General features: G+C 37.7%; 1 protein-coding gene across 1 annotated transcript in view; it reads left to right on the top strand.

The window, feature by feature from the left end:
- The window catches only part of SLC49A4 (solute carrier family 49 member 4), an 81,662-nt gene that overhangs the window by 7,791 nt on the left and 47,250 nt on the right, over window positions 1–26,621 (top strand). The window contains exons 2-4 of the mRNA XM_081571774.1: window positions 3,636–3,729; window positions 16,057–16,322; window positions 25,644–25,773. Of these exons, the coding sequence (XP_081427900.1) occupies window positions 3,636–3,729; window positions 16,057–16,322; window positions 25,644–25,773 (490 nt within the window). The remainder of the gene's footprint in view (window positions 1–3,635; window positions 3,730–16,056; window positions 16,323–25,643; window positions 25,774–26,621) is intronic.

Here is a 26,621-nt window from a genome sequence, read left to right as displayed (position 1 = left end):
CCTTTTCTCCACACCCTCTCCAGCATTTATTGCTTGTAGAAGCTGTACAGTTTTAAGTGACCTAATGTATGTATAATTAGAGTCCCGGACGAAAAGAGATTTGTTAAGGGAAGAGGGCATGGAGTAAGATGAAATGGGGTAGGAGGGGGAGATTGAAGAAATAATTCCATAAAAATTTCCAAATTTGTTGATATCCTTAAACCCAGACATAACAATAATCCTAGTAGAAGAAACAGCATAAACAAAACCATATAGAACAAATCGCAGCCTGAATAAAACTACAGCAAGGCACATAATCATCATACTGCTTCAACCAGAGAAAATCAAAGCATCAAGAGAGAAGAGACTGGGAGCTTTATTTAGAGAGGAGAGAGTAACAGTGATCTGGAAGTGGCTGGGGAAGCAGTGTCCTCAGGGAAGAGGTTTCAGAGGAGTAAAAAGATGGAAGACAGTGTTTATGAAAGAGCTTGACAATGTAGGGATTCCACTGATCTGCAGATTCTGAGAGCTCCAGAAGGCACAGTGGAAAGATTTTGGGAGTTCAGGCCCTGGCAGAGATGAGGTCAGATTTTGGGATGTGTGAAGCCATATTGGAATAAGGATGACCTGTGAATCTTGGGTCTCTTGTGACTAGTGTAAACAGGAAAAACAGGCACAATGTGATTAGTCCTCATAGTCTCGGAGACAGATCCAGTGGCGAGGCTCTGGCTGCAGGGGATAGGGACAAGTGGTCTATACCAGGAGCAATCAGAGCTTATCTTCACTCTAGCTGATGGAGCCTGAGAAGGACAGTTTCACCAGATAAAACTTATTTCCATACATCCACTGTGGATGTGTGTGTGTGTGTGTGTGTGTATGTGTGGTGGAGTGGGGCTGGTGTTTTTTTGGGGGGCACTCAATTTTGTATCATGATATTTAGGCACCGATTGTGGAGACTGTCTTCCTATACCCAATAGGTTCCCAGCAAAGGTGCTATCATCCATTGGAAGGGGACTTCCTGCAAAGTCTGGATGCCATATTTGAGTAGAATTTATTTTTATTATCAATCATGTTTGGTTTTGGAGAAGGCAATAGCACCCTACTCCACTACTCTTGCCTGGAAAATCCCATGGACAGAGGAGCCTGGTAGGCTACAGTCCATGAGGTCGCTAAGAGTCAGACATGACTAAGCGACTTCACTTCCACTTTTCCCTTTCATGCACTGGAGAAACCCACTCCAGTATTCTTGCCTGGAGAATCCTAGGGATGGCGGAGCCTGGTGGGCTGCCTTCTCTGGGCTCGCACAGAGTCGGACACGACTGAAGCAACTTAGCAGCAGCAGCAGCAGCAGCATGTTTGGTTTTCCAAAATTATTCCAACCATCAGATGGTTTTTGCACTCACGTCCTAGTACTGTAGTCACTTGGGATTTATTTATGTGAAGGTCCTAGATGTCTCATAAGCATATTTTTCCTGGGGAATTCATACTTCTTGCCAAAGTCAGTTGCTATCTTTTTGAGTACATGGAACAACAGAGTCCTGCCTTGTCAAAATTCAAATGAGATCAAGAAAGCAAGAAAGCATTCTGTTCAAAACTGAGCATCAGTTGAGGTGGATTGGGTAATATTTAGCAACAATTAAAAATAAGAATAGCATTGAAACATGTATATTATCATATTTGAAACAGAACACCATTCCAGGTTCGATGCATGAGACAAATGCTCAGGGCTGAGGCAATGGGATGACCCAGAGGGATGGGATGGGGAGGGAGGTGGGAGGGGGGTTCAGGATGGGGAACACATGTAAACCCATGGCTGATTCATGTCAATGTATGGCAAAAACCACTACAATATTGTAAAGTAATTAGCCCCTAACTAAAATAAATAAATTTATTAAAAAAAAAATAAGAAAGCCACAAGTTGTGCCTGTAACATTGCTTTATAATAATCAGCTTTTCACTACTTCTTTATTCTTAAAAGTTTATATCAGCTGTTTTGTGCTAGTTTTGAGCAGTAGTAATAGGAAACCTAGTTGTTTGGACCCTAGGGCTATAAACAATGCCCCACTGCCCACTTGGTGGCTATTTACCTTAATTACAAACCAAATACTAGGAGAAAATAAACATAATGTAGAATGTGAGCCTTATAGACCCAAATTGATAAAATTTTATCCACTATCTCATAGGGCACCCACTATGACCTTTTAAGAGCAACAGTTTGCAAGTTTAGGATATTTATGACCATGAATGTACTTTTTATTAATTATACTTTATTTCCTGTGGCTGTAATGTGGTTTTAAAATCTGCGTTGTTAGTAGAAGCAGTAAATGAGCAGTATGTATGCATTACTTGTTCTTGAGTAGCACAATTTTCTATGTTATTCCTTCTGCCAAATTATATTAATCATATTCAGATCATATAAAGCTAACTCAGTTCATGTCACAAATTATCCTCAATGTAGCATGTGTGTGCCTGATCTGAATCTCAAGTTTATTTTCCTTGCTGTGTTTAATCTGCATAATTATAGTTTTGTTGACTTTCAATTTCCTTCAAGCAGAGAAGCCTTTTGGAAACCAAACATTTAACCATCTCCCTTCTGCCAAGAAAAGAAAACTCTGGGGGAAAAAAAAGAGAGAGAGAGAAAATTTGCATTAAACAGTTTAAGTCTATTCACTGTGAAATGGTTTCAAGGGTGTTGGGTCTGGGAAAAATTGGAAGAAATGTTGCTACTTTCCCCACATACTCCATATGAGCCACCTCTGTGATGTGGCTGCTACAAAACAGTAAGGCAGCGTTAGTTTAGTGATAAGAAAAGTGCAGCATTCCAACAATAGGAAGATATAATCTTGTTATAGTATTCAGCCACAGTCAGACTATTGTATCTGTTTTTGGTTATCTTGTTTTTACATTTTATATTTTCTTTTGCCCTATTATCCACATAACCATTGGCACACATTTTCAAAATAGTTGATCATATTTGGGATACAAAGGGAAGAGCTATCTGATCCACATTATTTTCTAAAACCCTAAACCATGCTCTCTCTTTTTTTTTTAACATCATTCTATAAGTTGAAAGCCATCTGATAAATCAACAACATTAAATACTATTATATTAATACTATTGTATTAATAATCAAAGGGTTCTAATGGTCTATCTCTTAAGACCCTATAACAAATTTGTCCTGACTATAAGATAAAATAAGGAATTGGCCATTTGTCATTTTTTGAGAAAATTTGAAGCAATAATCTATCATGTAAAAAAAACTATGGGGGCAGTTTAGAATTTTTTAAATTAACAGGTTGCCTTTGAAAATTGAACATTTTATATTTGAGATGTAAAACTAAAATATCTTTTAAATTATTTTCTATATATTTTAGTGTTATATCTGAACAAAGCATTATTAGCTGTTCATTTCAAAAAACTGGAGCTCATAGAACTTTTTACTCAATCCTTGATGTGATCATTCAGGTTTTCTCTTAAAGTTAAAATCATTTCATTTTCAGCACATAGAGTTCCCCCTTCCCGTGTTGGGAGTTACAGAGAAAAGCCATATTAGAATATAATACCAGTATGATTGAGTAAAAAAATCTTTGTTCTTAACATTGACTTACTTGAAAAGAAAATAGAAAATAATCCAGATATTTTTGTTTTCTTTTAGGTCTTCGGATAACTGTGCTTCTGACATCCTTCCTTATGGTCTTGGGAACTGGTCTAAGGTGCATACCTGTATCAGACTTAATGCTTAAAAGAAGGTAAATCGTATAAACAACTTAAATTTTTTTTCTCCACATTCTTCTGTTGTGAGTGTATTATATATGTTTGGTTATAAGCTTTTGGTAAACAGTTCTGTTTTTAAAATCAGTAGAGGGTCATATTTATAGTAGCATTTTTTCCCTGACATGGTGAATAATTGAGTGTACATTTATTAGTTGTTATATGGAAGATACTGTACTAATTGTTGTGTAAATAAATAGAAAGTTAATCTTCTAGCTATCCAGGAGCTATAATAACCATGAGAAAGTAATAGTATAACAAAAGGAAGAGTAATGTATTAATAGGTAATGCTGTAGAAGATTTATAACATTGCCACAATAGACTGAGAGAAGTTTTGGCTGAGGATCTCAAAAAGAAGATTTCATAAAGAAGGTGATAATTAAAGTAGGCATTGAAGGATAAATAGAATTTTGATAACTATAGTTAGGGGAAGGATATTCCAGGGTAGAGGAACAACTAGAATGAAGACACAGAGGCAGGTAAGCACAGGTTTCTTCTGGGATGGGTAGGTAGCTTCTTTTCTGTATAGCAGCATTTCTGTACCTGGGGTATATGGATTTATTCTCAAGGGATACGGAGTATATGAAGGTTTTAGAAATTTGTTTTCCTTTCAGTTATAATATTAAAGATTTTTTAACCAATAATAATCTGTAATTAAAAAGAAACATTTTTATTGACCAAGATGTCAGTTTCCTAGTGTTTATCAAACTGGGATCCTTGGATTTGACCTTAAGAGCTGTTGAGAAAATTTTTCCCATTAAAAAGGAGCTGTAAATGACTGAAGTTTGGGAGACACTGGTATACAGAATAAAACATAAGAAAGCAGTATGTAGAGATGACTTTAGAAAAGGGTATCCTGATTATACATGATATTGACGCCATCCTTAGAACCATAATTCCTCACTGGTCAGTTGGGAGCCACTTAGGTTCTTAATCTGAGCAGCAATAGGATCAGACCTATATTAGGTAAACTGTTGATTTGAGGACTGTAGGATTGAACTGTTGGATTGATTACATTACATTACAGAGGGTTAAGAGTGCTAGCAGGAGACCAGGAAGGATGCAGTGTGAGAGCCCAAGCTGGAGTCATCCTTTTGTTTCATTTGTTTATTCATTTATTAGTTCATTTATTCAACAAAATTCACTGAACTCCTCCTGTATACCAAGCTCTTTTCTGCACATGGGGAATGCAGCAGAAAACACAGTAGGAAAATCTCTGCCTTGTGCAGTTTACATTCCAGTTGGGGAGACTGGCAATAAACTAGATAAATAAGTTAAATATATAGTATGTGCTGTGGAAAAAAAAAAATGGAAAGAAGGATTTGAAATAGGAAAGAAGTGAAAGGATGGTGAAATTTCAGGAAAAAATGGGCAAAAAAACTGTTACTGGGAAGATACTTTTTGAGAGTAAAGCCTGGAGGAATGAATGGATGGATGATGCGTTATGTAAGGGGCAAGCATTCCAGGCAGAGAGAACAGCGAGTATAAAGGATGGGAAGAGAAGAGCAAACCTGGCAGGGAGCCTGGCAGGGCTGTAGCCAAACCAGAGACTTTATAGGAAGAGTGGTTGGGAAATGAGGCCAGTAGTGGTGACAGGAGTGTGAGACCAGGTCCTTCAAGACCTCGTAAGGACTTCAGCTTTTTTCGGGCTAGAAAATCATTGGCAGCTCTGAGCTAAAGAGAACCATGGTCACAGGCTGCTTTATTGAGGATGCAGGAGTGAGGAGATCAGGTAGGGAATCAGTGCAATAAACCACATGAGAGATGATGCTGACTTGAGCCATAGTGGTGGCAGTGGTGGTGGTGAGGAGTGGTCAAATCTGATTATATTTTGAAGGACTTGCTAATGGATTGAATAAAGGGAATAACAGAAAGTGAGGAGTCCAGAATGACTGTCTTACCCTGAGAAGTTGTGGGAATGGAAAGGATAGCATAGATGTCAGAGAGAACATGTGAGAAAGACATCAGAGGTGATATGACTGAGGTTGCACTCTGGAGACTCTGACATTGTTGATTCCATTAACAGAGACACGGGACCCAGGAGGAGAAGGAGTGGATTTTAGGTACAAGACGCTGACTTTTATTTGGAACAGAATTTTTCATTTTCAAAATAAATGCTGTTCATTTTCAGATTTTCAAAATATGTTATCTTTCTAGAAAACTGAGAGTATAAGTGTTTCATATTTTTAAAGGCAGATATCATTTGGGTTCCTGTGGAATGCTGGTCTTCATTTCCTATCCTTCTGAGTGAGATTTTAACAGATGAGTTTCATTGTGTTTGAAATGGTCTTAATTTTTCAAATATACAGGTGGCTTTTTTTTTCAAGGCAGCTACAGTTTTTAAGTACAAATTTCAGTATAAGCTTAAATTCAATAAAATGCTTTAAAAATGCTTCCTAGTATTTGGTAGCTTTTCTTCTGTTTTGAGCCATCTATTCTATTGCTTCTCTGTAGTTTTATATCCCTTCATATCCTTTCCAAATATAACATTATAGGAATAATAAAGAGTTGACTCTGTGGTGGAGAAAATGGTATGAAAATTAAATAGAGCTCATAAAGAAATGTAAACGAAGATAGGAAAGGAAAGAGAAGAAAGAAAGAATTCTGAGAGATTGAACCTTTCATAAAAATAAAGTGTAAATTGAATTTTTCATCCTTTGTGTGTTCACCTATCATATTAGGAATATGGGAATATTATCCCCTTGAAATGAGACTTCATTTGCTGCTGCTGCTAAGTCACTTCAGTCATGTCCAACTCTGTGCGACCCCATAGACAGCAGCCCACCAAGCTCCGCCGTCCTTGGGATTCTCCAGGCAAGAACACTGGAGTGGGTTGCCATTTCCTTCTCCAATGCATGAAAGTGAAAAGTGAAAGTGAAGTCGCTCAGTCGTGTCCGACTCTTACCGACCCCATGGACTGCAGCCTACCAGGCTCCTCCATCCATGGGATTTTCCAGGCAAGAATACTGGAGTGGGTTGCTATTGCCTTCTCCGGAGACTTCATTTATGTCCATGCAATATTTCTTTAGAGCAATATTATTAACAACACACATGCAGCTGTTACAATGAAAATGCTACAGTTAGAATACCTATTTTTGAAGCCTCATTAAGCTTAAGACTCCCATTTGACACTGAACCGGAAGGGATAAAGACCTTCTGTGCATTTGGCCAGCACTGAAACAAGTATTTAGCAATCTGTTTCTGTGCCCCTGTTTCACTTGAAACTTTTTGAGCTTCTGACCCAGCCTTCTGAATAGTGACCCTGTACATTTTACTTCCTGTATCTTAGCTTTTATGAGTCTTAAGACATGAGAGAAGCAGCTTTCTGATAAGCTCTTTCTTCAATCACAGCTATTAATACCACCTTCCTAATGGTGTTTTACCTCTTCATAGTATCAGTATTTCTTTTATCTACATAGTACCAATGAAAACTGAAGAAAAATTATTTTGCCACTTTTCTCTTATTAACACCACAAATAAATGAGGAACTTAGAATAATGAACTATAAAGCATTTCTTCTATGATTGGGAAGCAAATCATATATTAAAAAAATACTAGATGGTATTATTCTATAGTGTGAAATGCAATATGGCATGCCCAGTAAACAATTTACAGACTTCTAGAAGGTGAACTTATAGTAGGTTATATCTGCTTTTAATCATAGGTGTATCCAGTAATTTCCATGACATATTATCTTTCAAATCAGTGTGATTTTTATTAATAATAGATTACTAACATGATAAATAGTTAAATAGCAGCAGCAGCAGTATGGTTCTAGTAAACGTAGATTTTCTAGAAATATACTCCATTGTGAAATGCTTTGTAGCTGACAATCTTAAATTTAAAATGATCATAGCAGAAAAGATGAGTTGTTTAGTAAATGGTTTTATGATAACAGCTTAGCTATCTGAAAAAAGAATGAGGAAGAGCCCTATATCTGTCCTACCACTTAAGTCAATTCCAGTTGGATCAACCATTTAAGTATAAAATATGAACCATAGAAATATTAGAAGATGAGACTAACTTTTAATAATCTTAGAATGGCAAAGGCCTTCCAAGTAAGACACAAATCTCAGAAGCCATAGAAAAGTATAATACTTTTGACTATGTAAAAGTTTAGAATATCTGCATGATTCAATATATTATAAAAATACATATATATATACTATATAACAAAGTCAACAGAAAAGTTAAAAACTGTGAAATGTTTGCAACAATAGGACAAATGGATAATTTCCTTAGTTGAAAAGAACTCTGTCAAATCAATAAGAAAAATAGCAACTCAGTAGGAAAATGAGTGACTGAAATATTGACTATGAGCAAGTAATTACAGAAATTGAAATATAAATCTTAAGAAAAGATACTCAACAACTTCATCATAGTTAAAGAAAACTGAAAAAGCAATTATATGTCTGATTATTGGAAAAGATGAAAAAGTATGATAATGTGCTGTGTTGCCTGAGGTATAGGGAAAAAAATAAGTGTTACAAGTAATTTGGAGAATTCTATTTAGAGGGCATTTTTACAGTATTTATTAAATTGAAAATGTACATGTCCTTTAACCTAATAGTTGTCCTTCTAGAAAATTAGCCCACATATAAAGCTATATCATTTTGTAAGGACAGTCATGTTTGTTTGGTTTTACTTGTAATAGCAAAAGGCTGATTACAACCTAAATGTCTTCAGCAGAGGGGTAGTGATGATGAAGTATACAGTGAAATAGTATGTATCTGTGAAAAGGGAGTAAAAGTTCTGTTAAGTGCTGATTTGGAAATATCTCCAAGATATATTGTTAAGTTTTAGAAAAGACAAAGTTTATAATATTATGTTTAATATATTCCTACTTAGAAAAAAAGTGGGAGGGATGTATTTAGCAAGGACTGTTGCTGAAAGAAATCGTTACCATTGGTTGTTTCTGAGGAGGAAGCCTGGGAACCTAGAAGTCTGGGGTGGAAAGGAGATTTACTTTTTATTTTATACTCTTAACTCTGCTTGAGAATATCTTTACCATGTGCTAATATCACGTTTTGGAGTGAAAACACTAATTAAGAGAATCTAAAATGATCACATCAAATCTTCAACAGTGAGAATAAGAGAAAGAAAGATAAGAGACTGCTTTTCTGAGTGTGAAAACAATGAAAGAAATCACAAGGGAAAGATGTGTAGATTTGACTACATAAACCCTGAACCCTCATGCTTCTAAGATAAATCATAAAATTAAAATACAAACTAGCAAAAATGTGTTGTAAATATATCTAACATAAAATAATATTAAAAGTATAAGCACTTATGAAAGAAAATGGACATAATAGACATACTTAACAAATGTTGGTTCCTAGATTTCATTATTTAAGTCAAAACTTGGGAGTCAACTTTTATTGACAGTCTATTTATTTGTAAAGGATAAGCTAAGCTGTATAAAAAGATAAAAAATACACAAGTTCAATAAATAAGTTCATCTTTCTCCCAAGAAACAGTCTGAAAGATAATGGGCTGCCCTAGACCAGGTAGGCAGCTCTGTTCCAGGGACTCAAGTTCCTTTTCTGTTGTTCTAACATCCCCTGTGGTGATATTCTTGTCCAGGTGGTCAAAGCTGACTCATTATCATGCTTTTATTCCAGTCCACAGGAAGGAGAAATAGGACGTCCAGGGCAATTGACCACATCTTTAGGTGTTGACCAGGAAGCTGTGTGTATCAATTCTAATCACACCCTGCTGGTAGAGACTTAGCCATATGGCCACACCTATCTGCAAGAGGAGCTGGACATGTGGCTCAGCAGCCATGCCCCCAGTTAAAATGCAAGGAAGCTAAAGAAAAAAAAAAAGATATAGCTATCACAGGGCTGGAAAAGATCAGTTTTCATTCCAGTCCCTAAGAAAGGCAATGCCAAAGAAGACTCAAAATACCACACAATTGCACTCATCTCACACGCTAGTTGGAGAAGGAAATGGCAACCCACTCCAGTACTCTTGCCTAGGAAATCTCATGGACGGAGGAGACTGGTAGGCTGCAGTCCATGGAGTCACTAAGAGTCGGACACAACTGAGTGACTTCACTTTCACTTTTCGCTTTCATGCATTGGAGAAGGAAATGACAATCCACTCCAGTGTTCTTGCCTGGAGAATCCCAGGGAGGGGCGGGGGGGAGCCTGGTGGGCTGCCGTCTATGGGGTCGCACAGAGTCGGACACGACTGAAGCGACTTAGCAGTGGCAGCAGCACACACTAATAAAGTAATGCTCAAAATTCTCCTGTCCAAGCCAGGCTTTACATGAACCATGAACTTCCAGATGTTCAAGCTGGTTTTAGAAAAGGCAGAGGAGCCAGAGATCAAATTGCCAACATCCACTAGATCATCGAAAAAGCAAGAGAGTTCCAGAAAAACATCTGTTTCTGCTTTATTGACTCTGCCAAAGCCTTTGACTGTGTGGATCACAATAAACTGAAAAATTCTGAAAGAGATGGGAAAACCAGACCATCTGACCTGTCTCTTGAGAAACCTGTATGCAGGTCAGGAAGCAACAGTTTTTTTTAATAAAATGAAGAGGGTAGGTCATCTTGCTGAGGTTTGAAGTCTCTTCCAACTATAAAAATTCTAATTTTGAAACATCATAGTATTCTAAGTAGAAAATAATTTAAGAATCCTAGGTATTTGCTCCAGAATGTCAGAAAGCAAAAGATTGGGATGCAAAATATTACATACAAGCTAAAATGTCAAGTTCTTGAGAAAACGTGAATTTACAGGTCTTCAGTTTGAACTTTAGCTGTTGGCATTTGTTTGAAAAGCTATAGTATACTGAATCATATGAAAAGGAATACAGCTGTGCATAAATGCTACACCACATGCCCCTGAGCCCCAGCCTCTCCACAACAGGAGCAGTGATTGATGTGCACAGGGCCAAGGCTAACAGCCCAGCCATGGCAGGGGTCCCCAGGCTCAGCAGTACTAACACTGGTGGACTGCTCCCACTTGCTAGCCTTTACCACCTGATTCTACCAGTGCTGGAGAAACTCCCAAAGCTCTGATCTAATCTTCTCCTCAGCCCACTAGGGAAATTGCCCTGTTTTCCACCTGGCCTGTGGGGAAGACACAAACTAGGCCTCAGAAGTAGGCAGAAGCTAGGTAAGGAGAAAAAAATTGACAAAGAAAAAGGACCCAAGAAAGAAGGGAAGAAAAGAAGTTCAGTGGGCTAGGGGGAGAGAAAGAAAGGGAGTAAATTAAGGGACCAGTGAGAGGAGACTGGAATGAAGGAAAGTCTTGCACGTCTGTCACAGCTTGAGCTGCAGAGGTCAGGATGCCTGCGGCCTCCTAACCAATATATGACTACCCATCTTCATCGGGCACAAAGTTTCAGGTGAGGAAGCCAGGGTTAGACCCCTTGAATTAACCAGTGAGCTTCCTTCAGAAGCTCCCTCATGCTCCAGAGCTTATCGCCCAGGAGACAAAACTACGTCCTCGTACTGCTAATTTCTGCCTGCCCTTCCATGGTGCACGGTACTTGAGACAGTGCTGAAGCCTTGACCTTGCTCTTACCACCCTCAGTGTCTTTTTCTAAAAGCTTTTTTCCCCAAATTTGGGGGAAAATTTGTTTTTCGTTTTGCTGACTATAAGCTTTTTAAAACCTAAAAGTGGAACTGATGTGATGTATGTGGTGGAACCTTGTGAGATTTGAACCGCGTGATCCCAGTTCCCTGTTCTTGGATCCTAGAGAGCATCCCCACTCTCTTCTCACTCTGGGGAGTTTAGAAACCACAGTCCTGACCCACAAGGAACTTAGCTGCTGACTGCAAAACAAAACTAAAGCATGTAGTGATGATCCAGAAAAATTATCATTAAGTTATGAGATCTGCTTTACTTAATGGTAGATTGTGGATAATACCTCTTTTGTTTTTCTGTGTTTTTTTTTAACACCCAACTCAGATCAATAGTTACAAGTTTCTGAAAGCCACCTTTCAGGAGTGCTTCGAAAGCATTAGGACAATCACAAGTTGCATTTCTCTCTCAGCAAGTGAAGGCAGAGAGACTTTTCTGTTCAGACTGTTCATTTAGGCTGCGTGTTTTTCCTTTTCACGCTGTTAAGCTTATGTACCTAATTCTTGTTCTGGCATCTGTTTTTAACAACTGGAATAAAGAGTCTAAATGTAAATTTCCGTTTTCTTACACGTCTGATTTCCATCCTCAACAGTCTGCTGAAACTGCCTCTGCTCAGATCATGGAAGACCTCCTTGTTACCGAGGAGCTTACGTTTCAGTTAAACCCTCTTTCTGTTTGATTTGAAACTATTAGTACCTCACTTTTCACTTTTTTAAACCCTTTTCTTCTTAGTTACTATGACACCAGCCTTTCTTGCTTTTCATTTTTTTTCTACCTCTGTAATTGCTTCTTCTCAATTGTCTTTCTAGACTCCTCTTCCTCTGACTGTTTAAAAGTGATGGTTCTCCAGAGTTTCTTCCTCAACTCCATCATATATGTCTCATCTCAGACCTCTTTCCTAATCATGTGACCTGTAGTCAAGCACTTACTGGGCATTTTTACAGAATTATGAATGTCACCCCCCACATCTAGTCATTCACATAACCATACCTATTGTACCACCTCAACAGCCCTCCAAACCATCCCTTTTCTATACCCACTGTTGTTTCCAGTGACAGCAAGTCCTTGTCCTAGACTCCATGCCTGAGGGGGTTCCACTCTGGCTTTCCTTCAGCTTGGCCATTCCCTTTGGGGTGAGAAGTCTGTAGGGCCAAAGAGGTATGTCTGCCCTGGCCATCACCACTTTCTAGCTACACAAGACCCCAGCAATCCCTGCACTGCCTCTTTCCCAGGCCTGTGCTTCCAAGGATAAACTGCATCCCTGGGGTGTACTTCCTGGGCCCAAAGGGTAGCTAAGGGGCAGCTGTTTGGAAGGGAATAGATGGAGCTTGGGATGGGATTGGACCTTCAGGTCCATGTGCAAACATGTGAAGCCCCTGTGTTGTAGACCAGAGTCAGAGGTCAGAGGACAAGGAAGGCGGACCACCATTGATACTCTTGTCACAGGCCTCACAAGCTTAGACTAGTTATTGCCTAATTTTTCTTTATATTCCTGATACAGTGCTGGTAAGTGGCTCTTCGGCTACTCTACTTAAAGAGTTTTAGCTTTTTAATTTTAAATTCCCTTGCACCTATTGCTATCACAGTCCCTACCCAATACACAATGAATAGTACATGTTGGTTGATTGAATTAAACAGCACACAGCTTATATTGAAGAATTTATAATTATTTCTTCTTCTTAATTGTCATTTTTAAAGAATTTATGGTAATGTTTTGCATGATTTTATTATGTCTTAGGTCCAGCACTTTTTCAGGAAAAAACATATCTCTAATTTTGCATTACTATTAAATGGAAAAACTAGACTTTATATATGTGTGTGTGTATGTATATATATGTAACTTAATTTTATTTCTAAATATATTTTTACAAACAAATTAATTTCTTAAAATAGGGTAAGTTAATGGTAGGTGACAGAAACCTATGTCAGGCAAACATGAAAATCTTTACGTTACAGATTGGTGTTATGCCATGGTCACCAGATAGCAGTGCTTATAACCAATAAGTAAGTGACAAGTCCCGAGGGAATGTAGGATACAAGTTCAGGAAGGAAGAGAACTAAGTTCTGGAAGATTTAAATATGCTGGGAAGAGCAGGGACTGGATTTCCCTGCCAGATTTCCCACGAATTCAGAGGATAACCCCCAGTCCTGTAGGTTCCAGTTCTCCTACTGAACTCATTTATGAGGAGTGCATTTATGTATGATGACTTTTAATGCAAAAAAAAGCACATAATTATTTAAATTAGAATAATTTTTAAACACCAAATCAGCATGTTTTTCACTGTGATTTTTCACTTTGATAATCCATGTTGTAGATGCACAAAGACCCCAGCAATCCCAAGTTTGGTGACCTTTTAGACTTAGAAGCCATGCGAATTGTCCTTAGTACCAGATGTGCTCTCGATATGACTTTAGCAGGTATACATGTGTTAGAAGTATCCTGATCTGTGCATTGAGTAAACTGAACTACGATGGTCCTCATATTATCTCAAGCTCACACGTTCTATGACACGTACGTTTGCTACTTGGAAAATAATCTTTTCATGATTCCACTGAGAGGTAGCAAAAGTTGACCCATGGCAATTATTTGAGTTTTACACCTTAATTTTCAAGATTCATTCTGTTTTATCAAGTGGCTTTTAAAAAATATTTCTTTATTTATTTGGCTGCACTGGGTCTTAGTTCTGGCACACGGGATCTTGAGTTGCGGCCTCTGAACCCCTAGTTGTGGCGTGTGGGATCTAGTTCCCCAACCAGGGACCGCGCCTGGTTCCCCTGAGTCGGGGTCACCAGGCAAGTGTTTTTCTATTTTTCGATAGATTGTTCTTTCCATGTTCTCCTTCCACTCTTAACGTATTTAGACGTAATAAGACTTGCTCATTCCAATCCTTCTCCTTCTAGATGGGATGAGTCTTTCAGGAACACCTCATTAAAGGTGTTAAATATCACAGAAGCTACCATTATAAGCCATCATGCATTGTTTGATTGTTGTACCGTCACGAGTCATGATTAAGGGAGTCATGATTAAAACCACTTAATGACAGTGTTTCAAGAATATTTCTATGATGAAATTGCTGTGTGACAGCTGGGGATCCTCTGGCATTTGGAGGAGGTATTTGGTTTATAAACAGTTTAATTGTGTTTGTCATTTAGAAAATAGTTCCCCTTACATGAGCATATTTTTAAATGTCTTTGGTTTCCTAAAATTAGTAATATTAATGATTCTGGAAGCTATTTTGCCTTCAAATAACTTTTCCAACATGTACAAAGGTTTGAGCAGACGTATTTCACATATTCTACTTCCCACTCACTTATGCTTCTACATTAAGAGCCCTACCTCTACCCACATGCCTGTTTATTTTCCCTTCTACATTCAAAAAACTTTTATCAAGGTGGTACTTGTTAAAAGGAAGATCTGACACCCACACGATGATTAAAAAGCAAAAGGAACAGAACGAAAAAGTAGTATCATATATATGTCAGGTACACTGTTCCTTTCATTTCCTTTACCTCCAAAGCAGAAGAGGTTGACTCACTTCCCTTTTTTTGTCTGTGTTTTTTGAACTTCTGACTTCTTTTCTCCTTCAAGGCTACTTTTGAATGTGAATGTTTATGTTGGGGGTGGAAAAAGAAATGTGGGAAAAGGGTTTTCAGGTTCCATGTTCATCAGGGAACAGGACAGAGCACTGAACAGAATACGGTAATGAGGAAAGGTGAGCGCAAGAACAAATGAAATGGAAGCAAGAAACTACTCTTCACTAAGCCTTGCAATTGAAGTCTGAGACTGGAAAGGACCTAGGGATCTGTAATTATAGTACCTTCACCTAACAAATACTCATGGCATGCAAACTGAATTTAAACTAATCTCTTCATTTAATGGGAGAAGGAATGGAATCCCACAGAGACATAGTACCCAGGAGCCTTAAAGTAGTTAGGTGAAGACCAAATCCTCTGATTCCTTGACCAGTTCCTCTTCCATTAGAAGATTCTATAATGTTTATTTTTCCTTTTTTGTATTTCTGTTATCCTGCAGAGAGTAGGTGTGAAATGTTGAGCTCATTTGTGTTATTTGTAGGGCTGGAGGCACTTACTAGGTGTCTATAAGTGGCAGTCTCTGAGGATATGGAATTGGGAGTCAGACCTGGGTCTGAATCTCAGCTTTGCCTGTTAGCACTTGGGCAAGTTTTTTTATGTTTCCAAGCCAAAGCTTTCACATTTCAATAAATGGAGATAATAATATCTTGCACTTAATGTTGTGATAATAAATAAAACAAAGTTATTGAAAGTATTTACTTTGGTACATGGCACAAATCACAGTCTTCAGTAAGTATTTGTGAAATGAATAAGGGGTGACCATTGGTGTATTATGATTATATTCAGTTATTGGTGTATTTGGGGCTTCCCAAGAGGCGCTAGTGGTAAAGACCTGCTTGCCAATGGAGGAGACATAAAAGATACAGGTTCGATTTCTGGGTCAGGAAGATGCCCTGGAGGAGGAAATGGCAACCCACTCCAATATTCTTGCCTGGAGAATCAGATTGGTATATTTGATTTTCCTCACAGAGAGTCACCATTCTTTACCTTTCAGGTGTCTCTTGTTCTTTATAGATATGTATTCTTATTGCTGTAGTAAACACTGTTGGCTAACTTCTTTTTGTCTAGAAGATGCCTATTTTAGCTACCTCACAGCCTTTTAATTTGTTTGATTCCAGACTAATCCATGGAGGACAACTGTTAAATGGATTGGCAGGTCCAACTGTAATGAACGCAGCTCCATTCCTCTCCACAACATGGTTCTCTGCAGACGAGCGGGCCACTGCCACAGCTATCGCGTCGATGCTCAGTTACCTTGGGGGAGCTTGTGCATTTTTAGTTGGACCGCTTGTCGTTCCAGCTCCCAATGGGACAGCACCTCTTCTTGCTTCAGAGAATAGCAGGGCCCACATTAAAGATCTCATAGAGACTGTATTATACGCAGGTATTTTAAAGTTTATTTTCTTGCTGTTATATTTTGTCTTTTATCCCTGTCATTTTCACTCCACTTTTTGTATACCAGATCACTTCTTATAAAATAGAGGCCTAATCCATACATATTCATATATGTGCTTCCCTTTCATATAATATGGAGATGCCTATTTAAAACTTACCCTTTCTAGGAAGTGTGTTAAGTTTAAAATGTATTATTGCTACACGAAAGGTTATTTCTTAACTTTACTCTTTCCATCCACTTACAGTTAGGCACTATATAACACCTTGTCTAGTGTCTTTTCTAGATATCAGTGTAAAAAACTGAACATAACAATCCATGATACATATTTGTTAAGCCTCTACTGGTAGGTGTTAAGTCCATTTTCTCCCTGTAGTTTCCTGTTATTGGCCATGTCCTCTAACTTCATAAACGTAGATCACCCATGATTTTCCTTTTCATTTCCTACTCTCTGTATGTTTAGTCTATTAATAAGGGATGTTGACCTTTTCAAAACATTTTCTAGGTCCTTTCTCTTTATTTTAGACTCAAGCCCTAGCCCACTCTTAAATCTTAAGTATATTGCCTCTCCCCGTATGCCTGTTCATTATTTCCTTCTGCATTCAGAAAACTTTTTGTAAGTGTTTCACTATGTACCAAACACCACAGTAAGCACTGGGAATTGGCAAGATCCCTGATGAGATCATTACAGTACAAATAAGGATATACAGAGCTTGGGAAGCCTAACTGACCTGGCTTTGGGGAGAAGTTGAGGAGTCAGGGAAGACTTCACTAGGAATGTGATAATTAAAACTAAGAACTTCACAGGTGTTCACTGAATGTTCAAGTGGGTTAAGGTGTCCCTCATAGAAGGGCAGAGAACGTATACAAGAGCTCAGTATGTCCAGGGAGCTGCATGTAATTTTGTGTGACGAGGGTAGTGTAAGTATGTGTTTGGGTACAGGTAGCAAGTGACAGAAAATGAGACTGAAAAGATAAAGGACCAGATTATGATGAACTTCGTATTAGTTCATGTGTTTACTTATTAATTTAACAAATATATTTTGAGCTCCTATCAATCTAGAAGTGTTCTAGGCACTGAGGTAAACACAGTTCCTGCCCAGACAGAACTTACAGTGTCCAAAAGCGTATAGACAAAAAAAGAATTGTAAAACAAGGTGCTAAGGGCTAAAACAAAAGACCTACAATTGCTTTGATTGCTCAGAGGAGAAGCACCTAACCAGATTTTGGAGGTCAAATAGAGCTTCCTGAAGGCACATAATCTAATTTGGAACCTACGGAATGAGAGAGAGTTAGCCAAATATAATGGGCTAACTCATTATAGGAGGAAGAACAGATTAGAGGGAGAGAACCCTGGAGGAGAAACCTCTAGTAAGAGGGGAGAGCCTGCTACAGTCAAGCAACTGAAGGCCCAGAAGGGCTTAGATCTGGTGAGAGTGGTGAAAAATAGAGCTAGAGAGGTTAAGTCAGGCCACGCAAGCCTTCTAAGCAGAGGTAAAGGGTTTGAAGTTCACCAGGTTGTAGGCAAAGGCCACACTCCAGGGATTTCTACACTAGAGAGCTATATGATGGAATTTATATCTCAAAAATCTGATTTGGAGGGCATAAAGTTAAATTAGAGGTGGTGGTGGTAAATAAAGCTCCCTGTAGACAACTCACTCCTTTTAAAGAAAGAAGCTGAAATGTAAGAATAAAACCAAAAGTAGGTAAAACAAATTTTAAACTTTATTTTGGTTATATCATTTCTTCTTATTTAAAGCTTAGGCAGTTGTTGTGTCTTTTAAATGACTGGATTTTAGGCACTATTGGGCATGTATTAATGTTCTACATCCTCTGGCTAATGATTCCCAGGTCGTCAAGCAGAAATCCCTATTCAAAGCTTCCAGCTATTGCTTCAGTGCTTTCATATTTTCCCATTTGTTTCCCTGAGATAATGTCCCATGACCCTTCTTTCCATTAAAAAATAGTTTGCTTAGAATAATGACCTTAAAAGATTAATGATTCTTAAACTAAAATTATTACAAACAAAGACATTATAAGTAAGCTGTAGACCAATACACATAGGCACATAAGTCCTGAACAAAATACTAGCAAACCAAATCCAGTAACATAATAAAGATTGTACACCACCACCAATTGGGTTTTATTCCTGGAATACAAGTTGGTTTAACATTCAAAATCCAATTAATATAATCTGTTAATAGAATAAAGGAGAAAAACTATGTGATCATCTTAATAGATGGGGAAAAAAAAGCATTTGGCAAATCCAGCACCCTTTCAAGATAAAAAATCCCCAAATTAGAAATAGACAGGCACTCTCTCAACCTAATAATATTAGGGCATCTATGAAAAACCCATAGATAAGATCATATTTGATGGTCAAAGACAAAGTGCATCCCCTGCTGAGAACAGGATCACCGATCACCGAGTAAGAAAAAAAAGTAAAAGTCGTCTAGATCAGAAATGAGGAAGTAAAACTATCTCTGTTGAAAATGGCATGATCTTGAATATATAAATATCCTCTGTAAATTACTAAAAAACACTAATAGATCTAAAAAACAAATTCAGCAAAAATGAACAAGCTCATCTTAAAAAAAAAAGCTTTAGAATGCAAGATTAATATATAAAAATCAACTGCATTTCTATACACTTGTAATGAATAGTCCAAATATGTAATTAAGAAAACAGTGCATTTGCAACAGCCTCAAAAAGAATAAAATGTTCAGGAATAAATTTAAGAAAAGCGTAAAACTAGCACTCTGAAGACTAGAAGGCACTGTTGGATACAGTTAAAGAAGACCTAAAGAAATGGAAAGACATCCTGTTCATGTATTGGAAGTTTTAATATTGAAGATGGTAATACTCCCCACATGCATCAACAAATTAAATGCAATATCAATTAATATTTAGCTGCCTTTGTTACAGAAATTGACAAACATCCTAAAATTTGTATGGAAATGCAAGGGACTCAGAATAGCCAAAACAGCCTTGAAAAGGAGTAACATTGGGGAACTCACAATTCCCAGTTTCAAAACTTACTATAAAGCTGCACTGATCAAGACAGCGTGGTACTGGTATAATGACAGACATATAAATCAACAGAACAGAAGTGAGATTCCAAAAAATAAACCATTACATTTATAGTGAAATGACTTTTCAACCTTTTTATTATAGTCTGTTGACTTTTGACAATAGTGCCAAGCCAATTCAAAGGGAAAAGAGTAGTCTTTTCAACAAGTGATGTTGGAATAACTCCATAGCCACATGCAAAAGAATCAATTTGAATCCCTTCCTTTCCCCATGTATAAAAATTAAGTCAAAATAGATCATAAATCTAAATGTAAGAACTAAAATTATAAACTCTTAGAAGAAAACATAGGAATAAGTGTTCATGACTTGGGTTAGGTGAATCCTTTTTAAAAAGGACACCAAGAGTACAAATGGCAAAAGAGAAAAATAGAAAAATTGGATTTCATTAAAATTGAAATCTTGTGCTTCAAAAGATACCATCAACAAAGCAACAAGACAACCCACAGAGTGGGAGAAGATAATTGTAAATCATATATCTGGTAAGGAACTTGTATCCAGAATATGTTAAAAAAAACTCTTAGAATCCAGCAACAAAAAGTCAGTTTGATTAACAGATGGGCAAAAGACTTGAAATAGACGTTTCTCCAAAGAAGATATAGAAATGGCCAACAGGCACATGAAAAGATAATCATTGTCATTAGTCATTACGAAAATGCAAGTAACTGTAACGAGATAAACTTTACAACCTACTACGGTGACTATAATCAATAAAATGGAAAATACAGTGACAAGTGTTGATGAGCAAGTGGAGAAATTGGAACCCTCATACATTGCTGATGGGAATATAAAAGAGTACAACCACTTTGGAAATAGTTTGGCAGTTTCTTAAAATGTTAAATATAGATTACCATATGACCCACCAGTTCCATTTCCAGGTATATGCCTAAAGAGATGAAAACATACATCCATGCAGAGATTTGTACACAAATATTCGTAGTTACTATATTCATTATAGTCAAAAAGTGGAAACAATCCAAATGTCAGTTAACTAAGTGGATTTTAAAATGTGATATATCCATTAAACGGAATAGTATTTGGCAAAAAAAATAAAATACTGCCCCAACATGGGTGAATCTTGAAAACCATAAGCTAAGTAAAAGAAGCCAATCACAAAAGACTACATATTATGAGATTCCGTTTGTAAGAAATGTCCATAGTACTCAGGTCCATAAAGATTGAAAGAAGATTATCTGATTGCATAGGGCTGGGAAATTATTCAATATCACAGTAATACAAGTCTATGCCCTGACCAGTAATGCTGAAGAAGCTGAAGTTGAATGGTTCTATGAAGACGTACAAGACCTTCTAGAACTAACACCCAAAGAAGATGTCCTCTTCCTTATAGGGGACTGGAATGCAAAAGTAGGAAGTCAAGAAACACCTGGAGTAACAGGCAAATTTGGCCTTGGAGTACAGAATGAAGCAGGGCAAAGGCTAATAGAGTTTTGCCAAGAGAATGCACTGGTCATAGCAAACACCCTCTTCCAACAACACAAGAGAAGACTCTACACATGGACATCACCAGATGGTCAATACCGAAATCAGATTGATTATATTCTTTGCAGCCAAAGATGAAAGAGCTCTGTACAGTCAGCAAAAACAAGACTGGGAGCTGACTGTGGCTCAGATCATGAACTCCTTATTGCCAGATTCAGACTTAAATTGAAGAAAATAGGGAAAATCACTAGACCATTCAGGTATGACCTAAATCAAATCCCCTACGATTATACAGTGGAAGTGAAAAATAGATTCAAGGGATTAGATCTGATAGACAGAGTGCCTGAAGAACTATGGACGGAAGTTCATGACATTGTACAGGAGGCAGGGATCAAGACCATCCCCAAGAAAAAGAAATGCAAAAAGGCAAAATGGTTGTCTGAGGAGGCCTTACAAATAGCTGTGAAAAGAAGAGAAGCAAAATGCAAAGGAGAAAAGGAAAGATATACCCATTTGAATGCAGAGTTCTAAAGAATAGCAAGAAGAGATAAGAAAGCCTTCCTCAGTGATCAATGCAAAGAAATAGAGGAAAACAATGGAATGGGAAAGACTAGTGATCTCTTCAAGAAAATTAGAGATACCAAGGGAGTATTTCATGCAAAGATGGGCACAATAAAGGAAAGAGATGGTAGGGACCTAACAGAAGCAGAAGATATTAAGAAGAGGTGGCAAGAATACACAGAAGAACTATACAAAAAAGATCTTCATGACCCAGATAACCACGATGGTGTGATCACTCACCTAGGGCCAGACATCCTGGAATGTGAAGTCAAGTGGGCCTTAGGAAGCATCACTACGACCAAAGCTAGTGGAGGTGATGGAATTCCAGTTGAGCTCTTTCAAATCCTGAAAGATGATGCTGTGAAAGTGCTGCACTCAATATGCCAGTAAATCTGGAAGACTCAGCAGTGGCCACAAGACTGGAAACAATCAGTTTTCATTCCAATCCCAAAGAAAGGCAATGCCAAAGAATGTTCAAACTACCACACAGTTGCACTCATCTCACACACTAGCAAAGTAATGCTCAAAATTCTCCAAGCCAGGTATCAACAGTATATGAACTGTGAACTTCCAGATGCTCAAGCTGGTTTTAGAAAAGGCAGAGGAACCAAAGATTGAATTTCCAACATCCGCTGGATCATTGAAAAAGTAAGAGAGTTCCAGAAAAACATCTATTTCTGCTTTATTGACTATGCCAAAGCCTTTGACTGTGTGAATCACAACAAACTGAAAAATTCTGAAAGAGATGGGAATACCAGACCACCATACCTGCCTCCTGAGAAATCTGTATGCAAGTCAAGAAGCAACAGTTAGAACTGGACATGAACAGCAGACTGGTTCCAATCAGGAAAGGAGTACTTCAAGGCTGTATATTGTCACCCTGTGTATTTAACTTATATGCAGAGTACATCATGGGAAATGCCGGGCCAGATGATGCAGAAGCTGGAATCAAGATTGCCAGAAGAAATATAGATAACCTCAGATAACACAGATGACACCACTCTTATGGCAGAAAGAGAGGTAGAACTAAAGAGCTTCTTGATGAAAGTGAAAGAGGAGAGTGAAAAAGTTGGCTTAAAGCTCAACATTCCAAAAACTAACATCATGGCATCTAGTCCCATCCCTTCATGGTAAACAGATGGGGAAACAATGGAAACAATGAGAGACTTTATTTGGGGGGGGCTCCAAAATCACTGCAGATGGGCTCTGCAGCCATGAAATTATAACATGCTTGCTCCTTGTAAGAAAAGCTGTGACCAACCTAGACAGCATATTAAAAAGCAGAGATATTACTTTACCAACAAAGGTCCATCTAGTCAAAGGTATGGTTTTTCCAGTAGTCACGTATGGATGTGAGAGTTGGACTATAAAGAAAGCTGAGTGCCGAAGAATTGATGCTTTTGAACTGTGGTGCTGGAGAAGACTCCTGAGAGTCCCTTGCATTGCAAGGAGATCCAACCAGTCCATCCTAAAGGAAATCAGTCCTGAAATGACTGATGTTGAAGCTGAAACTCCATTACTTTGGCCACCTGATGCGAAAAGCTGACTCATTGGAAAAGATCCTGATGCTGGGAATGATTGAAGACGTGAGGAGAAGGGGACAACAGAGGATGAGGTGGTTGGATGACATCACTGGCTTGATGGACATGAGTTTGAGCAAGGTCTGGGAGTTGGTGATGGACAGGGAAGCCTGGTGTGCTGCAGTCTTTGCAGTCGGGAAGAGTCACACGACTGAGCGACTGAACTGACTGACAGAGTTTCTTTGGAGGATGATGGAAAAGTTTTAAACCTGTGGTGATGATTGTAAAACTCATTGAATCATGCCCTTTAGATGTGTGAATTATATATCTTGTGAATTATATGTCAGTGAAGCTGTTTACAAAAATGTCAGTAGAAAGATAGACAAAGAATACAAATAAGGCAATCACAGAAGAAATACAAATGGCCAATAATCATATGGAAGATGCTTATTCATTGTTACTCATAATTAAAAGGACTGTAAATTAAAACAATGCATTAAATTTGTTCCTAAGATTGACAAAAAATAAAGACATTGTTTGTGGTTAGTGTCTTATAGAAATATTGTACCTTTTGCTAAGAATATAGGTCTAGAGTTAGAATTATCCTACTGAAAGAACATCTAGAAATCACTTAATCTCTTCCCTGTATTGGCCCAGAAAGAGTAAGGAATTCATTCAGTTTATAAGTTAATTAATGGGATACACTGGTCTGTACTCCAAGATTTCCTGACTTTTCTATCAGAGTCATGCTTTTCTACTAAATTGAGCATAGTTAAAAGCTGGGACTTCCATGTGCCAAAATTCTGGAGGGAAAGATCAGGACTCCTAGGAACTTTTCCTTCTGTAATGGTGCCCAAACTGAGATTGATCAGATGTTCATTTTACTTTTCATTGTTTCATGTGTGTGTGTGCTAAGTCATGTCTGACTCTTTGCGACCCTGTGAACTGTAGCCCACCAGGCTCCATTGTCCATGGGATTCTCCAGGCAAGAATACTGAAGTGGATTGCCATTCCCTCCTCTAGGGGATCTTCCCAACCCAGAAATCAAACTTGTATCTCTTGTGGCTCCTGCATTGGAAGCAGATTCTTTACCACTGAGCCACCAGGGAAGCCCTTTGATTGTTTAATAGCCTACATTAGCTAGTCTTGTGTTTGTTAAATTTTACTGTCTCTTGATTTCTTTTTTTTTTTTTGGATGCTTCCCTGTCTTGTTCAGATTTCCCATAAAGCCTATATATTAAATCTGTTCTACACAAAGCATTAGAATATCCTACCATTGATCAAACAAACCTTTTCCTGTCCTGGTCTTACCAATTTTCTAGCCTAGTCTTTATTTTTGAGGACCATGCTTATAAAACAATCATCCTAGGCCTGTTTAAAGATCTCTGTTATAGATAATACTGTTGGATTTTAATGGGTTTTCTCCATAGAGTAACATTTGTTTACTGCTTCAATCCTCTTTTTACGTAGTGTACCATACCATAAGTCTGCCATACTTATTTCCTTGTATGACTTTCTGCTGAAAGTTATATCTTTGCATGTCAATCTTTCTCACAAGACTGAGCTGTTTTGTCTAGGCAAGTACTATATTTTGCTTGATCTATATATAACTATTTGCGTATCTGTATTTATCTGTATATACATTTATAGATATACCTGTATATACGTTTATAGGTGTATCTGTATATATCTGTATATGCATATTGTCACCCAGCTTATTTGACTTGTATGGAGAGGACATCATGCAAAATGCTGGGCCGGATGAAGCTCAAGCTGGAATCAAGATTGTTGGGAGAAATATTAATAACCTCAGATATGCAGATGACATCACCCTTATGGCAGAAAATGAAGAGGAACTAAAGAGCCTCTTGATGAAGGTAAAAGAAGAGAGTCAAAAACTGGCTTAAAACTCAGCATTCAGAAAACGAAGATCATGACACCTGGTTCCATCACTTCATGGCAAATAGATGGGGAAACAATGGAAACAGTGACAGACTTTATTTTCTTGGGCTCCCCAAATCACTGCAGACGGTGACCGTAGCCATGAAATTAAAAGACACTTGCTCCTTTGAAGAAGAGCTATGACAAACCTAGACAGCGTATGAAAAAGCTGAGATATTACTTTGTCGACAAAGGTCCACATAGTCAAAGCTATGGTTTTTCCAGTGGTCGTGTATGGATGTGGGAGTTGGACCATAAAGTAGACTGAGTGCTGAAGAATTGATACTTTCGAACTGTGGTATTGGAAAAGACTCCTGAGAGTCCCCTGGACTGCAAGAATATCAAACCAGTCAGTCTTAAAAGAAATCAGTCCTAAATGTTCATTGGAAAGACTGATGCTGAAGCGGAAACTCCAATACTTTGGCCATCTGATGGGAAGAGTTGACCCACTGGAAAAGATCCTGATGCTGGGAAAGATTCAAGGCAGGAGGAGAAGGGGACAACAGAGGACGAGATGGTTGAATGGCATCAAGGACTCAATGGACATGGGTTTGAGCGAATTCCAGGAGATGGTTAAGGACAGGGAAGCCTCGCATGCTACAGTCCATGAGATTGCAAAGAATTGGACACGACTGAGTGACTGAACAGCAATATATCTAAAGCTGCATTGATGCTCAATAAGTATTTGTTAAAGAAATACTTGAAATGTTGAACTTTTTGTGTTGTCTGATTAACATTTTACTTTTTTTGTTTTGTTTTTCAGAATTCGGAGGTGTCTGCTTACTATTTTCTGCAACTCTAGCTTATTTCCCACCTCGGCCGCCTCTTCCTCCCAGTGTTGCTGCAGCTAGCCAGCGGCTGAGTTATCGACGGAGCTTTTGTAGGTTATTAAGGTAAACATACTTAAAGTCACTGAGTGGTTTTGGTTAGCACCTTTAGGATAATTTCACATTTATCTCAGATAATTTAAGACAGTAGTTTTTCAACAACCTATTTATCAGGCTGTAAATAACTGATAAAAAACTGATTAAATATTTTAGAGGGATTTCCTATCAGAACTCTATCTTTAAAGTTTGCTCAAAGGAAAAACCTTTATAACTTTTGCTTCTCTGTATTAACACCTATAGTGTTATTTACTTAATATTTTTAAAATCAAATCTTTTATTTAAATAATTTTCTTTTATAAGGAAACATCACATAATGGTGTGAAATCATGGGTCTTATGTGATTATTATATTTTTCCTAATACACAAATTATTTTATTCATTATATATTTCTTAATACATATTGAAATAAACAAGTAGTAGTTAATACAAAGTAAATAAAATAAATAATGTTTGTTTCATATCACTTAAAATCATCTTGAACCTCCAGTGGGATCATACTTTGAGAAATTTAATTGTTTATTGGTACAACTTAAAAGCAATTAGATTAAATTCTTGAAGACTTCAAATACTTGAAGTCCCAGTAGTGAATTTGATTCCTTGGATTTGCAGACCATCACCGGTGATTATGATTTGTAATTGGGCCACTAAATTTTATCTTTTGCATTTTTTCTCCAGTTAATTGTGATGAGTTTTTATTGCTTCATCAACAACTCTCCCTGGTTAGTTCTTTCTTTTCTAGTCTTCCTGTCTCCCACAGATGATAAGTTGCTTGTGGTGAAGAACTATCTTTGTATCCTCTATATTAATGTTATTAATGTCCAATAGGAATATAATGGGAGCCACATATGTAATTT

Source organism: Giraffa tippelskirchi, chromosome 2 (assembly GCF_054371585.1).
Source record: "Giraffa tippelskirchi isolate mGirTip1 chromosome 2, T2T-mGirTip1v1.2.pri, whole genome shotgun sequence".
In the NCBI taxonomy this organism is placed as follows: Eukaryota; Metazoa; Chordata; class Mammalia; order Artiodactyla; family Giraffidae; genus Giraffa; species Giraffa tippelskirchi.
The sequence above is the reverse complement of the archived record's forward strand: the minus strand, read 5'-3'. Positions and strand labels throughout refer to the sequence as shown.